Source organism: Garra rufa, chromosome 1 (assembly GCF_049309525.1).
Source record: "Garra rufa chromosome 1, GarRuf1.0, whole genome shotgun sequence".
In the NCBI taxonomy this organism is placed as follows: Eukaryota; Metazoa; Chordata; class Actinopteri; order Cypriniformes; family Cyprinidae; genus Garra; species Garra rufa.
The window spans coordinates 60,563,749-60,580,063 of NC_133361.1; the positions used below are offsets into that span (position 1 = coordinate 60,563,749).

The 16,315-nt window shown below is 43.8% G+C and overlaps 1 protein-coding gene across 3 annotated transcripts in view; it reads right to left on the minus strand.

Moving 5' to 3' along the window:
- The window catches only part of LOC141337723 (uncharacterized), a 176,882-nt gene that overhangs the window by 16,964 nt on the left and 143,603 nt on the right, over positions 1–16,315 (minus strand). For 2 of the 3 annotated variants that reach the window (XM_073843387.1, XM_073843386.1), the window contains exons 4-7: positions 13,009–13,182; positions 12,012–12,185; positions 7,623–7,784; positions 7,255–7,428 (exon numbers count right to left, since the gene is read on the minus strand). In XM_073843387.1, the coding sequence (XP_073699488.1) occupies positions 7,255–7,428; positions 7,623–7,784; positions 12,012–12,185; positions 13,009–13,182 (684 nt within the window). The remainder of the gene's footprint in view (positions 1–7,254; positions 7,429–7,622; positions 7,785–12,011; positions 12,186–13,008; positions 13,183–16,315) is intronic. The other variant, XM_073843385.1, reaches the window with a different exon arrangement.

Here is a 16,315-nt window from a genome sequence, read left to right on the forward strand (position 1 = left end):
CGCTCCAACTCTCCTGCAGGAAAGGAAGCACTACTGCAATCGTGTATCTCTGTGCCTCTCAGCGAGAGGAATGCCAGCGATAGACCTCATCTCAGTGCGTGAGCCAGCCTTTGCCAAGGGAGCCCAGTACCGAGTGATAGTTTGTATCACGGCCTGTGAAAGGCCGGAGAGATCTACGGTGTCAAGCCGTGCCCTTACAGGGAGGGACTGCCGCGAGGGGATGGTTACTAAGACCTAAGTCCGGGTGGGCCGTCCTTGCAGCGCAACCTCCAGACTTACTACTCGTCCTCCCTGGACTCGCACAGAGTCTGCGCAAGGAGGCTCACTGGGGAAGGGCGTACTTGGGCCCCGGAGGTCAGCTATGTGCCAGAGTTACTCTGGCAATGGGAGGAATCGGGAGGGTGAGCGGATGTGGCTGGGCCTGCCGATATAACTCCAACTAGCTGCGTCACGGGGTGGAGTCGCCATTCTGCAGGTGGGTGGACTGCCGTGGGAACCGGGCGGCTGCACGGTTGAGTTTCCCTGCTTCAAATGAATGGCAAGTAGCAAAATCTGCCACCTTGGACTCCATGGGAGCAGATGGGAGGAGCTGTAAGCCTCTGTTGTACATGGCAACCCAACCCGTGGTAAGCCACGGGCTGACTTGTCGGCAATACTGCAGGAAAACGCCAGTCTGGAGAGAGCCGAGATGCCATGCCCATCATAGGACTCGATCGTGCTGCAGCGGTCTCACATGAAACAGCTTAACGGCAAGCGGCTAGAGCTGACATGTGCCCCAGGAGCCTCTGATTTTGAGAGGACCGCTGTATAGTGCCTGATTAGCTCAGGGACTACAGCACTAACTGCGCGCTCTTGGTAGCAAGGCGGGCCGTCTTGTGGACCGAGTCGGGCTCCCGACCGAGGAAAGGGATTCCCTCGGTTGGCCTGAAGGACCAGATGGCGGGGGTGCCGAGGCACCAGGTCCCTGTATTCGCACAACGGAACTCACGAGTGGGCTGGTAAGCACCAGTCGAAGAGACGGTTGAAGACGCGAGTACCTGTCTGCCGAAGAGGGGACAGGGGAGCTCCCATGGCCTAAAGAAGGCAGGAAGGAGAGGGACTAGCCAAGTGGAAGCACCTCGCGCTGAGAGCTCGACCCCCGGGGCAGACCGCCGGAGGGGTGTGCGCCGGGGAAAGATCGAGACGTGACAGGGGGTGCCCTTCAGGCAGATGGCTGCAACCCAGCCCTGGAGACGGAAACATAGTTGTATGTGCGTCGTCGTGAGCATGTGTGCCGACAGCCTAAGAAGGGATCGGAACAAAGCTCCATCCAGGGCGGATGTTAACCCACTACTCTAACTGGACACGTGAAGTCGGGACTCTTATCAAACCCCGACTTCGTCCCGGCTGGAGAGACAGGCTGGATCGCGTCCTTCGCCAGTAGGAACGCGATCTCCGCAGGCAGAACAGAGGCACGCCTGTTTCCGGAAAAGAAAGTAAGGGGTACCTGTGAGTCTGGGCGGACGCCTGGAGCCGGGCCGTACCGTCCGTATCAACCAGTGTAGTGGTATCAAGGGAACGTTGACCGGCGTGACCGTGGTGGGGCAGCCTGGGGAAAGACAGGGAAGGAGACAAAACCCAGAAGGATAAACGTCCTGGAGAAGTGTCTAACTGCACTAAGCAGTGCTTACCCACTTCCCTGGTTCCCGCGCTGGCGACATCCGGTCCCGAGTCTGTTTCCGAGGAGTGGAAGTGCTGCTCAGGAAGGAAACTCGGGCCGGGGCCCCAGAGGTGAGAAAGCTGGGTCTTTCTGTGATTTCAAATGACCGGCTAAGTACCGCTTCCAGCGGGAGTGCCGACAGAGTAGCTCTCTCCACCTCCGGGGGTGCTCGCATCAGGGACGCTTCGAAGCTCGCCTGCGAGGGTCTTCCGTCGCAGGACCGTGAGAGGCGAGCGGCGTCCCTCTCCCACGGGCGGCTCGACGTCGGCTGCGAGCCTGGATCGTGTGGCTCAGCAGGGGACGGAGCTGCGAGGGGACGCCCTCGGCGACGGGCAGGCGGAGGCGGGGGCCCAGGCGGCGGAATGGTAACTTCGCGGCGGGGCAGGATATGTTGGACGGCCTCCGTCTGCCTCTGGACCGTTGGAGCGCCAGAGGAGACGCCCAGCCCGAACGACGGGGAGGCGTACTGCTCTGGCATCTCGACGGGGTATGCCGATGGGCGGAGGATCGCAGGCTTTTGGGGGCCGGCGATACGTTCGACGCCGCTGAGCAAAAACCCTTCACGGTGTCGCCGAATAGGCCGCTCTGGGGAATGGGAGAGTCAAGAAAGCGAACTTTGTCGGCCTCTGCCATCCGGGCCAGAGTCAGCCATAGGTGGCGTTCCTGGACCACGCAGGTGGACATCACCTGACCAAGGGGACACGCCGCGACCTAGTGGCCCGAAGGGCGAAGTCAGTGGCGGCGCGGAGTTCTTCAAGTACCCCCTGGTCAGGACCACTCTCGTGCAGGCCTTAAGGTGCCTGCACCTGGCACTTTGCAGTGTTGCCATGGCCTGCAGGGCGGGGCAGCATGTCGGGGGGCGCAGAAAAGGCCCAGCCGATGAGGGCGGAAGAAATTTCACATGCCCTAAAAGGGAGACGCGGAGGGCCCCACCAGGTGGCCGCGCCCGCGGGCAAAGGTGCACCGCGATGGCGCGCCCGACCTGGGGGACCGCCACGTACCCCTTGGCTGCCCCGCCATGGAGAGTGGCGAGGGGAGAGGAGCTGGAGTGCGCTTCAAATTAATAGGGCGCCATCGATTTTGTCAGCTCCTCATGCACATCCGGTCAGAATGGGACCGGGGGGGAGTGCGGCACTGCCGCCGGTGCCCCCCCCAGGAACCAGTCGTCCAGCCTAGAAGGATCGGCCGGAGGCCCCTGAGGAACCCTCAAACCGATCCCCCCCGGCTGCCCGGAGAAGCATAGCCGACAGTTCGACATCAACCTCCGGGGGGGCAGCGACCACGGGTGGGCGCCGCGCCGCGGGAAGAGATGTGTCACCGTCTGACTCTCCCTCTGATACTGTGACAGACATCTCATCCTCTGCAGGAGCACCGAAGGAGACGCTCAGCCCGCCAGGCGGGGAAGCGTCTGCTGCGGAAACTCAACGGGACCGCGCTGAGATAGAGAGGTCCGCAGGGCTTTTTGAGCCGGCGGAACGCTGTCTATCGTAATTTGAATGTCCCCCCCCGCGCCCCACCGTGGTGGCCGAAGAGCATAGGCGGCTCAACGGCTGACCACGGGAGGGAGGCGGGGGGAGCCAGCTCGCGAACGAGCGGCGGGACTTCAGCATGGTCACGGTCATGCTTTCACCGCATGAACCATTCATGAGCACCACCCCAGCGTGCTCAAAGCCTAAACACGTGAGGCAGCGCTCATGTCCGTTCGCTGAGGAGAGGAAACTACCACATCCAGAAACGCACGGCCGTAAAGACATCCTGAAAAGAACGTCTAAAACGGCCGCTAGAAATTGCTCTTTTGTGATCCCGGTTTGCCCAGGGAGGCGCCGCGGGGCAATGCACTCGCCGGGGCTGCTCGCTGGAATGCAAAAAGGCTTTATATGGCCGTGAAAACGGCCGCCCGCGGGACCGCGCTGGTGGCTGCCAAACAATGCTCTTTCTGTGAAACACTCTTTTAGTTATGGCAGCGCAGCAGCAGGAGGGAGCATGAACTCTGAAGAACTCTTCTCGGCTGTTTAGAGGCTCGACACATCGGCTCTGAAAGCAAAAGTCTGACTGAGTGGTGCGCGCAGCCATCTTATATACCCGTATGTACGGGGGCGTGGCCGGCGCGCACGTCCACTCGCCAATTTTCAATTGGCCTTTTTAATAAGGCTCAGAGGTGATCGGTCTCTCAAGCGAGATCCCAATGTAACGTCGAAGTGATTCGACTGAAGGGGTAACTGCATTTACCTTGGCATAGTTAAATAATAACAGTTCGGTAAATGGACATGACATACCATGAGTCTCAAACACCATTGTTTCCTCCGTCTTATATAAATCTGGTGTTTGCAAAAGACCACTAAAAGAGGCCAATTCCAACATAACACAGACTATGACATTATAGTCTCGGGATCATTAATAGTCACGCCCCCAACATTTAATAGCCCAGTCATCAGACGTTCTGCAGGTAGGCTATTGTGAAAAAACAAAGCGGGGGCAATAGCGAAAATGGCAGATCACGAAAATATAGGGATGCACCGAAATGAAATGCTTGGCCGAAGGCCGAATACCGAACGCGGTGTTTCGCATTTTTTTCCATTTATTTCCAATTTTTTCACCATTACAATAATTAAATAGTAAAAATTTGCTTTTTACTATTTTGCATTGCTTTTCAGAGAAATAAAATAACAAAAATACAATTTCAAAATATTTATCTAACACTGAAATAGTTTTTAATATTAATATTTTTACTAGAAATTAATATTAAAGTTTCAAAGAATAAATCAATTATATTAATTTAACCAATTGTTATCAATCAAATATTATGTTAATTAAATGACATATACATATATATTTTTTAAATTGTTTACATTTTTATAACACATTATCTTGTGGATCCATCAGTTCACATTTACAAATCTATGCGTTTCTCTTCCAGCAGGAGGCGCACTCAGAATAATATTACACAAAGCAGCGCAGCAAATGACTTTGAAATGTCCCCACATTTAAGACCACCTGAAATCATAATTAAGACTTTCTTAGCCCCTTAATAAAACTGCAGTCATCAATGAAAATTAAGAGCTTTAAGTCTTTCAAAAAACAAACCTTACACAAAATATGTTTTTTTTTTTTTTTCACTATGTTCAGGGCACAAGAAAAATATTAAGGGGACTAAATTAATATCAGCATATAAAGTATAATCGTCTCTTATTGTCTCTGAGAGAATGCAGATGCTGAAAGCACTGTCAGTTTTCACTTTCACATATAGCGCAGTTTTCACGTTGCTTGTGTGATATCCATTGGCTCACCTCCATGGTTTAAAACATAAATATTTATAAAAAATACAGTATATAGAAAGGACATATCTTTAAAATATTGTGACGTAACACCAACGTAAAGCCATTATTTTTCACTCACTGAAAGCTACATCTGTCTCTTTCTCTGCTCTCATCACTGGCTGTCCGCACGACTGCAGACACACCCCCTCTTGAAATATCGGCATTACATGTTTTGCAAATCGCTATTCGTGGGTCTTTCTCTCAGATATACTGATATACGTCCACACCGCAGATGTGTTGCTTCAGACAAGCACGTGCAGGCTGCGGTTTCTGTTTGCGTCAATATACTGTTTCGGCCGTGTTGTTTCGTAGATAAAAGTCTTTCGGCCGATCACCGAAAATGCCCTTTTGGGCCATTTTCGGCCGAACATTTTCGGTGGCCGAATATTCGGTGCATCCCTACGAAAATAAATATTATGTTCCAAGTTGTGCAGGAGATGTTAAGTACAGGGATGGATAGGTGTCTGAAAGGCACGTAAAACAAAAAGGCGTTCTAATAAAATAAGGCGAGCCACTAAAGGGACATGGTTAGCTTCTTGCTAGCGGTAGCCTGTTACATTGCATTACATTGAATTTCTCTTACCACATAAACAGAGTAAGGAGAGATGACTGTGCAGATGTTGGCGAATGATTTGCAGATCCTGATCACGCTGACAGCATCTAAACTTGTCAAATGTGCTAAGTACTGCCACTGTTGTATAACGCTACACAGATCATGTGTGATCACAAATCTCAAAATTTAAAGTAAAAAGTTATTGTGCATTCAAAGAGTTAAATAAGCCGCTCTGTGAAACAGCCAATCAGAGCTCCTCCTATCATCAAGCCATATGTAGATATCAGAGAACATTTTAAAATATTGTATCAATGCATTCTATGGCACCTTTAAAATCAGATAATTTCAGAAAGACAGTTTGTTGTTGTTATTGTTGTTGTTGTTTTCAAAAACATTATTAGCATTACACTTGAACCAAAACTAGCATATTAAAATGAAAAAAAGCATGTCTTGACCACTTTAATAGAGGCATCAGTGGCAGTGCTGGTATTGGTGATACTGGCCTTCATAATACTTAGTAAAGAGATCCCATTCCCAAAAAAAAATAAAATATACAATGTAATATTTCAAATATATATTGTTTAAACATTACTTTTGAAATGATTACATCCTAAAAAATCTCTCTCTATATATATTTTTTTTTTCAAACTTAATGTTAGGTGCAATTAATTAAATACATTTTGATTAGTTGCTTTTTTTTAATTGATTGAAAGCACTAATTTCATCACATTCAGTTAAAGAGTAAGAAAAGCTGCGTACGATCTAAACCCTTTGACGTATACTATCACACCCATGTGATCAGTCTTGGCTGGTCCCTGAAGCGTATGATCACACTGGTGTGATTTGAATGTTTAGCACATCACGTGATCAGCTGCTGAATTCAAATCTGCTTTTGCGCTTTGGCTGGCGCTGAGCCAGATTGGACGCGCTGATTATCATAACTATTCAGTATTTCCCCCCATATAATGCTTATTTTATGTATCACACAATTAAATACACATAAGTACTAGCAAAAACAATCAATTATTGTTTGTAAAAACACACGCTGATGTCTATGGAAGCGGCTATAATGATCCCACAAATATAATCTGACGACATGTTTTTATTAACCCTTTAGGCACCAGTTTAAAAAAAAAATGCTGGATTTTGACATCAAGATTTCAAAAGCTTGTGGCTTAAAAGGGCTTAGAGATAGATCTACAGTAAATTAGAAAAATGTTGGGCATGACCGAAGGTTTATTGGGGGTGTAAATATACTCATCTAATTAGCATATTATGACGTCATCAGGGGCGACAATCTTGAATTGTACATACACATCTGGCTTATGAGAGGTCTGTATGAAAGGTGTTTTGTTCAAACATTGCAAGAAGATCTTGCTGCGTATGTTCTTAGGTGAAAGCACCTATTTAGAAAAACGTCACAAGACACTTTAAGAAAGTGTCATATGTTTGCTAAGACTGACAAAATGCTGTTAGCATGAGCATCAATGACTTTTTGCAGCCTTCTAAGATGCACATCTACAAGTCTGTGGCTCACTTAATACTTGATATTAACATGCGATCACTGTGATTTGATCAGATTTTTATCAGCCTGCTGCACTTAATAATGTACTTCAAAATATCCACCAGGTGCTATATGTTTCCCAGGATTCTCTGCATTGTGAATTAATTACCATTTTTAATACCTCAGTATGTTGAGTTGACAGTTCGGACTCTTCAGCCCAGCACACAGCAGCTCCACTCCTGAATCCTGCAGGTCATTGTGACTCAGGTCCAGCTTTCTCAGGCGGGAGTTTGTTGATTGTAGAGCCGAACCCACAACTTCACAGTGCTGATCAGTGAGATAACAGCCTGCCAAACTGAAAAATGTGACTGGTTAAAAGGCATGCTGGTGTTCTGGTTTCACATAAGATTGACATACATCCTTGGTTAAAATTAAGTGGGCTGATTATTTACTCTCTGGTCTTCAGAGATGATAAGTGCAGTTTAAAACAAAGGCATAAACATAAACATCAGATGGGATTACTTTAAACATACATTCTGCTCAACTTACTTGAGATTGTTCACATATTTGAGTGCATCAAAGAGCAAATTCACTCCTGATTGTCCTGGGTTATTGTAGCTCAGATCCAGCTCTCTCAGGTGAAAGGGGTTTGAACTCAGAACTGATGCCAGAGCAGCATAACCTTTGTCTGTCAGTAAACAGCCAGATAATCTACAACAGCATTCCAAGTGTTAATGTAATGAACAGATAATACAATAAAAAAGGCTTTGAATTGTGACCTGCAGGCCAAATAATGGAAACAATAAGGCGATGCATTTTAAAATAACAGTCGCCTAAAAAAACTCACCCTGGGGTCTCAGCTAAAATATTTAAAACTCACGTGTGAAGGTTTAAGCTGCAAGATTTCTCTGTATAACAATAAATTTACATACGTACATACACATCTGGCTTATGAGAAGTCTGTATGAAAGGTGTTTTGTTCAAACTTGGCAATGCAAGAAGACCTTGCTGCGTATGTTCTTAGGTGAAAGTGTCTATTTACAAACCCGATTCCAAAAAAGTTGGGACACTGTACAAATTGTGAATAAAAACATAATGCAATGATGTGGAAGTTTCAAATTTTAATATTTTATTCAGAATACAACATAGATGACATATCAAATGTTTAAACTGAGAAAATGTATAATTTTATGGGAAAATAAGTTGATTTTAATGGCATCAACACATCTCAAAAAAGTTGGGACAAGGCCATGTTTACCACTGTGTGGAATCCCCTCTTCTTTTTATAACAGTCTGCAAACGTCTGGGGACTGAGGAGACAAGCTTCTCAAGTTTAGGAATAGGAATGTTGTCCCATTCTTTTCTAATTCAGGCTTCTAGTTGCTCAGCTGTCTTAGGTCTTCTTTGTCGCTTCTTCCTCTTTTTTCTATGGGTGAAAGATCTGGACTGCAGGCTGGCCATTTCAGTACCCGGATCCTTCTTCTACGCAGCCATGATGTTGTAATTGATGCAGTATGTGGTCTGGCATTGTCATGTTGGAAAATGCAAGGTCTTCCCTGAAAGAGATGACGTCTGGATGGGAGCATATGTTGTTCTAGAACTTGGATATACCTTTCAGCATTGATGGTGCCTTTCCAGATGTGTAAGCTGCCCATGCCACACGCACTCATGCAACCCCATACCATCAGAGATGTAGGTTTCTAAACTGAGCGCTGATAACAACTTGGGTTGTCCTTGTCCTCTTTAGTCCGGATGACATGGCGCCACAGTTTTCCAATAAGAACTTTAAATTTTGATTCGTCTGACCACAGAACAGTTTTCCACTTTGCTACAGTCCATTTTAAATGAGCCTTGGCCCAGAGAAAACGCCTGCGCTTCTGGATCATACTTAGATATGTCTTCTTTTTTGAGTTTTAGCCGGCAACGGTGAATGGCACGGTGGATTGTGTTCACCTACAATGTTTTCTGGAAGTATTCCTGAGCCCATGTTGTGATTTCCATTACAGTAGCATTCCTGTATGTAATGCAGTGCTGTCTAAGGGCCCGAAGATCACGGCATCCAGTATGGTCTTCCGGCCTTGACCCTGACATACAGAGATTGTTCCAGATTCTCTGAATCTTTGGATGATATTATGCACTGTAGATGATGATAACTTCAAACTCTTTGCAATTTTTCTTTGAGAAACTCCTTTCTGATATTGCTCCACTATTTTTCGCCGCAGCATTGGGGGAATTGGTGATCCTCTGCCCATCTTGATTTCTGAGACACTGCCACTCTGAAAGGCTCTTTTTATACCCAATCATGTTGCCAATTGACCAAATAAGTTGCAAATTGGTCCTCCTGCTGTTCCTTATATATACATTTAATTTTTCCGACCTCTTATTGCTACCTGTCCCAACTTTTTTGTAATGTGTAGCTCTCATGAAATCCAAAATGAGCCAATATTTGGCATGACATTTCAAAATGTCTCACTTTCAACATTTGTTACCTATATTCTATTCTGAATAAAATATTGAAATTTGAAACTTCCACATCATTGCATTATGTTTTTATTCACAATTTGTACAGTGTCCCAACTTTTTTGGAATCAGGTTTGTACTTATATAAATAATGTCTGTTTAAAAGAATGAAGAATGTAGTAAACCAGTTGTTATAAAGAATGCATAATTAGCTTATATAACCATTTGAAAATAAAGACCATGTTCTTTTTGAGAAGTGGTTTTATTTAATTGTAATACACTGCTCAAAAAAAGGGAACACTAAAATAACACATCCTAGATCTGAATGAATGAAATATTCTTATTAAATACTTTGTTCTTTACATAGTTGAATGTGCTGTTAACAAAATCACACAAAAATTATCAATGAAAATCAAATTTATTAAGCCATGGAGGTCTGGATTTGGAGTCACACTCAAAATTGAAGTGGAAAAACATGCTACAGGCTGATCCAACTTTGATGTAATGTCCTTAAAACAAGTCAAAATGAGGCTCAGTAGTGTGTGTGGCCTCCATGTGCCTGTATGACCTCCCTACAATGCCTGGGCATGTCCCTGATGAGATGGAGGATGGTCTCCTGAGGGATCTCCTCCCAGACCTGGACTAAAGCATCCACCAACTCCTGGACAGTATGTGGTGCAACGTGGCGTTGGTGCCTCGGTGATGGACCGAGACATGATGTCCAAGATGTGCTCAATTGGATTGAGGTCTGGGGAACGGGCGGGCCAGTCCATAGCATCAATGCCTTCGTCTTGCAGGAACTGCTGACACACTCCAGCCACATGAGGTCTAGCATTGTCTTGCATTAGGAGGAACCCAGGGCCAACTACACCGGCATATGGTCTCACAAGGGGTCTGAGGATCTCATCTTGGTACCTAATGGCAGTCAAGCTACCTCTGGCAAGCACATGGAGGGTTGTGCGGCCCTCCAAAGAAATGCCACCCCACACCATTACTGACCCACTGCCAAACCCGTCATGCTGGAGGATGTTGCAGGGAGCAGAACGTTCTCCACGGCATCTCCAGAAGCTGTCACGTCTGTCACATGTGCTCAGTGTGAATCTGCTTTCATCTGTGAAGAGCACAGGGAGCCAGTGGCGAATTTGCCAATCTTGGTGTTCTCTGGCAAATGCCAAACGTCCTGCACAATGTTTTGGGCTGTAAGCACAACCCCCACCTGTGGATGTTGGGCCCTCATACCACCCTCATGGAGTCTGTTTTTGACCATTTGAGCAGACACATGAACATTTGTGGCCTGCTGGAGGTCATTTTGCAGGGCTGGGTTGTTGCCCTCCTACGGCCTCCTCTACGTCTTCTGATGTACTGGCCTGTCTCCTGGTAGCGCCTCCATGCTCTGGACACTACGCTGACAGACACAGCAAACCTTGCTACAGCTCGCATTGATGTGCCATCCTGGATGAGCTGCACTACCTGAGCCACTTGTGTGGGTTGTGGACATCGTCTTATGCTACCACTAGAGTGAAAGCACCGCCAGCCTTCAAAAGTGACCAAAACATCAGCCAGAAAGCATAGGAACTGAGGAGTGGTCTGTGGTCACCACCTGCAGAACCACACCTTTATTGGGGGTGTCTTGCTAATTGCCTATAATTTCCACCTGTTGTCTATTCCATTTGCACAACAGCATGTGAAATTGATTTTCAGTCAGTGTTGCTTCCTAAGTGGGCAGTTTGATTTCACAGAAGTGTGATTGATTTGGAGTTACACTACGTTGTTTTAGTGTTCCCTTTATTTTTGAGCAGTGTATAAAGGCATGTTGCATGTCAAAGCAGTTAAATCTGTCTATCATAATAAAACCTTATAGCAAACCTATACAATGAGTTTAGTAATTTTAAATAAATGCTTAATAAAAGCATTACACTGTAAATAAACCCATTATATTTTAGCTGACTAAATCTACTGTAGATTTCGTTGGTTAAAATCTTATGATATTTATTCGACTAAAACTAGACTAAAACTAAAACAATTCAGATGACTAAAATGTGACAAAAACTAAATAGCAGTTTAGTCAAAAGACGATCAGAAGTAAGGCTGTCAGAAGCAGAGAAGAATTTTATGTGAATGGATAATCAGTGACTGATGGAAAATTGCCATTTTAGCTTCACATTTATAAACTTAAGATGGGTTTTTTAATCAATTTAGTCAATTTAGTTGCACTCTTTGCATGGCATAATTAAAAGAGCGCTTTCAATGGTGTACAGCAGTCATTACAATCATTACAATCTTTAATTTATCTGTGGCTATGTAGCCCCATACACAGGACAGTGCGCACTATTTTTATATTTTGAATGATATCTTACCATTATCTGTACAACCAAAAACAACAAAGTATTTCAAGTTTTTCTGCTGCAACGGAATTCTCCGGAGAGTTCACCGACCTCAGAGGGTTAACATAATGGACAATAAATGTGAAAGCCAAACCTTAGTGTGTTGAGTTGACAGTTTGGACTCTTCAGTCCAGTACAGAGGAGCTTCACTCCTGAATCTTTAAGGTGATTTTGACTCAGGACCAGCTCTCTCAGCGGTGAGTTTGATGATTGTAGAGCTGAACCCACAATTTCACAGTGCTGATCAGTGAGATTACAGGATGTTAATCTGAAAAAGGTAGAAATTGTTAAAATGCCGTTGTGCTGATGTCATGCTTGAATAAAATCTTCACCAGGAAAGATCATGCTGGTTGACCATTCACTCTCTGGTCTTTACGTTGTTTTAGTGTTCCCTTTATTTTTTTTGAGCAGTGTATAAAGGCATGTTGCATGTCAAAGCAGTTAAATCTGTCTATCATAATTAAACCTTATAGCAAACCTATACAATGAGTTTAGTAATTTTAAAGAAATGCTTAATAAAAGCATTACACTGTAAATAAACCCATTATATTTTAGCTGACTAAATCTATTGTAGATTTCGTTGGTTAAAATCTTGTGATATTTAGTCGACTAAAACTAGACTAAAACTAAAACAATTCAGATGACTAAAATGTGACAAAAACTAAATAGCAGTTTAGTCAAAAGACGATCAGAAGTAAGGCTGTCAGAAGCAGAGAAGAATTTTATGTGAATGGATAATCAGTGACTGATGGAAAATTGCCATTTTAGCTTCACATTTATAAACTTAAGATGGGTTTTTTTAAACAATTTAGTCAATTTAGTTGCACTCTTTGCATGGCATAATTAAAATAGCGCTTTCAATGGTGTACAGCAGTCATTACAATCATTACAATCTTTAATTTATCTGTGGCTATGTAGCCCCATACACAGGACAGTGTGCACTATTTTTATATTTTGAATGATATCTTACCATTATCTGTACAACCAAAAACAACAAAGTATTTCAAGTTTTTCTGCTGCAACGGAATTCTCCGGAGAGTTCACCGACCTCAGAGGGTTAACATAATGGACAATAAATGTGAAAGCCAAACCTTAGTGTGTTGAGTTGACAGTTTGGACTCTTCAGTCCAGCACAGAGGAGCTTCACTCCTGAATCTTTAAGGTGATTTTGACTCAGGTCCAGCTCTCTCAGCGGTGAGTTTGATGATTGTAGAGCTGAACCCACAATTTCACAGTGCTGATCAGTGAGATTACAGGATGTTAATCTGAAAAAGGTAGAAATTGTTAAAATGCTGGTGTGCTGATGTCATGCTTGAATAAAATCTTCACCAGGAAAGATAATGCTGGTTGACCATTCACTCTCTGGTCTTTATCAAGAAATAAAGACATAACTTATTTAAAAGTTCAACAATTTAGTTTCTTCTTTCTCTTACAGAACTTCATTGTGGAAACTTTTATTAGCTGAGTGGTATTACAAATATTTTTAAGGTTGGAAGTAAAGAGAAGTTGTCTTTGTTTCTCTACTGTGACATCTATACAAGTGAAACAATATCTGAAAGGAGAGGGCGGGACCTGATTTTGTAATTTGGGAATTGATTGGATTGTTGGAAGTTGGGTGTTTCTAGCAAAATGGAGGCAGATGCTCCACTTAAAAAAAATCTCTTGTTCAATTTCTTCATGTTCTTCAAATAGCAAACTATATCTACCACATGAGCAAAACATTTATATTTGATGTGGCCAAGATTTAATTAAATTAAACTGAAGGAATGAATTAGTACAGCATGGCCACAATTTAAATAAGATGAAGGAATTAATGAAAAATAAACATTTATTATCCACTGTGAAAGAACAGGGGTCCGTTCTTCGTACCTCGCTTACTAAATCCAAGATCAAATGACACATCCAAGATCAAATCATCGCGCTAACTATGAGCTCGCTATTCCGGTTCTCCGAACGCACCTGTTGTTGATGATTAGTATAGCTGGATGAAGTTATTTGAGATCACTAGGTGGCTTAAAAGGGGGTACGTATTGATAGTAGAAACATTGATCGGCAACGCTTTGATTGGTCGGCGAACATGACGAAGGAGCGCGCTCAATATTTTTCTGCAGCAGAGCAAGAACTCTTGATTGAGGGATTGCAGGAGTTTCAGAGTTTAATTAAAACGCAAGGGCTGGAAACACTGCAAAGACTGGAAAAGCAAGGAGAGAGGGCTGGCAAAAAGTAGTGAACAAATTAAATGCGTTAATGCTGCCCATGTTACATGTTTTTTCCTTGATATATGTTTTAAACTAAAAATGTTTTTACAACATAAAATAATGTTTTATATATATATATATATATATATATATATATATATATATATATATATATATATATATATATTAGTGGTGGGCCGTTATCGGCGTTAACGTGCTGCGTTAACGTGAGACTCTTATCGGGCGATAAATAAATATCGCCGTTAATCTATTCTCAAAGTTGGGTTGGGAGCTGGGTCTAAACTACGCAAGATATGATGACTTTCACTTTGATATTTTAGCGCGGATGACGTATACCTAGTCGAATTGCACTGTAGGGGGCGAGAACAAGTCTTCAACTTCTGTGAAATTACCACATCAAATGAGACGTGCTGACATTGATGCAGTTATGAAGCCGCTTCAGGGCAGGTGCGTTGCTAGACCCTTTTTACTGGGGCACGTGAGTTATAATTTACTTTGATGATCCCGAAATAAAGACATTAAACTATATGCAACAACTGAATTGACGCTTCTAAAAGCAACGCAGTTTAATAGAAGACTATGCACGCAGAAATCCATTCCCATGCGCGTCTGTGTATTTAACGGTAACACGCATGTCGTGCAGCCTTTTGCGCACAAGTGCTTGGTTACACAAGTTTGTATCTGTAATTATGTTGTAAATGCAATTGTCAAGCAGTTTGTGATGCATTTTGGAAACAGGAGATGAGCGCCTGATCTAATGCGCCACCTGGCCCGTTCTCGAAGATTTATTTTAGTCATTATTTGGGTAGCACACATATTCTGAATGCCTTCAGCAGAATTCAAATTAGCCATTTTAATCTAGATTAATCTAGATTAATTCCAAGATTTAATCTAGATTAATCTAGAAAAATTAATCTATGAAAATTAATCTATGCCCACCGCTAATATATATATATATATATATATATATATATATATATATATATATATATATAAGGGGATAAATGAATTTCAGCCCTCAGGCACGGACAGGACGACAGCGTGTAAGTGAGTACTTAAATGCTGCAGTTTAAATAGGCGGTTGTTACATTTGTTGCTGCTAGAGAATCACGTCCTTGTTTTCTAAACTATTTGATTTATTCGTTTCTATTTGATTTAGTTGTTGCTAAACTTCATTTATTCGTTTCTGTTTAATTGTTTTCCTGGTGATTTCGTTGTAAACTGTAGTTTTGATTGCTCTCATTCGGCCAAGGGAAGCTTTTGTTTGTGAGATCGCTCCCTTCCTGAGCGCGCTTAAAGTGCAAAGGGTGTTAGTTTTTCGTTTCGGTCTGACCCATTTGCGCACCATCCATTTGGGATTGAGTCAGCCCAGGGGGCGTCCCCAGCTGCTATCACCTAAGTATAGATTGGTGGTGTATTTAACTGTGTTGTATCAGCGTGAAGACCGACAAGAGTAAAGACTTGCGACTTTTCCTGCGCGACTTATCCGAGCAACGAAACCGACAACGCACTTGAGTACTCCTTTCCTTTTTTCTCACTCTTCTTTCTGTCCTCCTCTATCATGTGTTTCCAACTCATTCCGGTGCTCTCTACACACCGCACTAACATCACACACACACGTCGACGCAATCTCTCTAACCTGCGTCCTATAAACACCTCTTCCACTGAACCTTTCTCTTTCACGGTTGGACTTTGGAACTGTCAATCAGCCGTCAACAAAGCTTTTCGGCATTTTCTTTGCAATCTGGCCTGAGCATCCTAGGTTTGACTGAGACCTGGATACGTCCAGAAGACTCTGTAACCCCAGCCGCTCTATCTAATAAATTCTCCTTCTCTCACACCCCTCGTCAGACTGGAAGGGGTGGGGGTACGGGACTTCTGATTTCCAACAACTGGAAATACTCAACCCATTCTCCTCTATGCAATTATAACTCATTTGAATCTCATACAATCACTATAACATCTTCTATCAAACTCCATGTTGTGGTCATTTACCACCCTCCTAGTCAACTTGGCATCTTCTTAGAAGAGCTGGATGGGCTGCTGTCCTCTTTTCCAGATGATGGCAGCCCACTTCTAGTCTTTGGAGATTTTAACATTCATCTGGACAAACCATATGCTGCAGACTTCCATTCACTCCTTGCTTCATTTGACCTAAAACGCACTACCACTGCATACA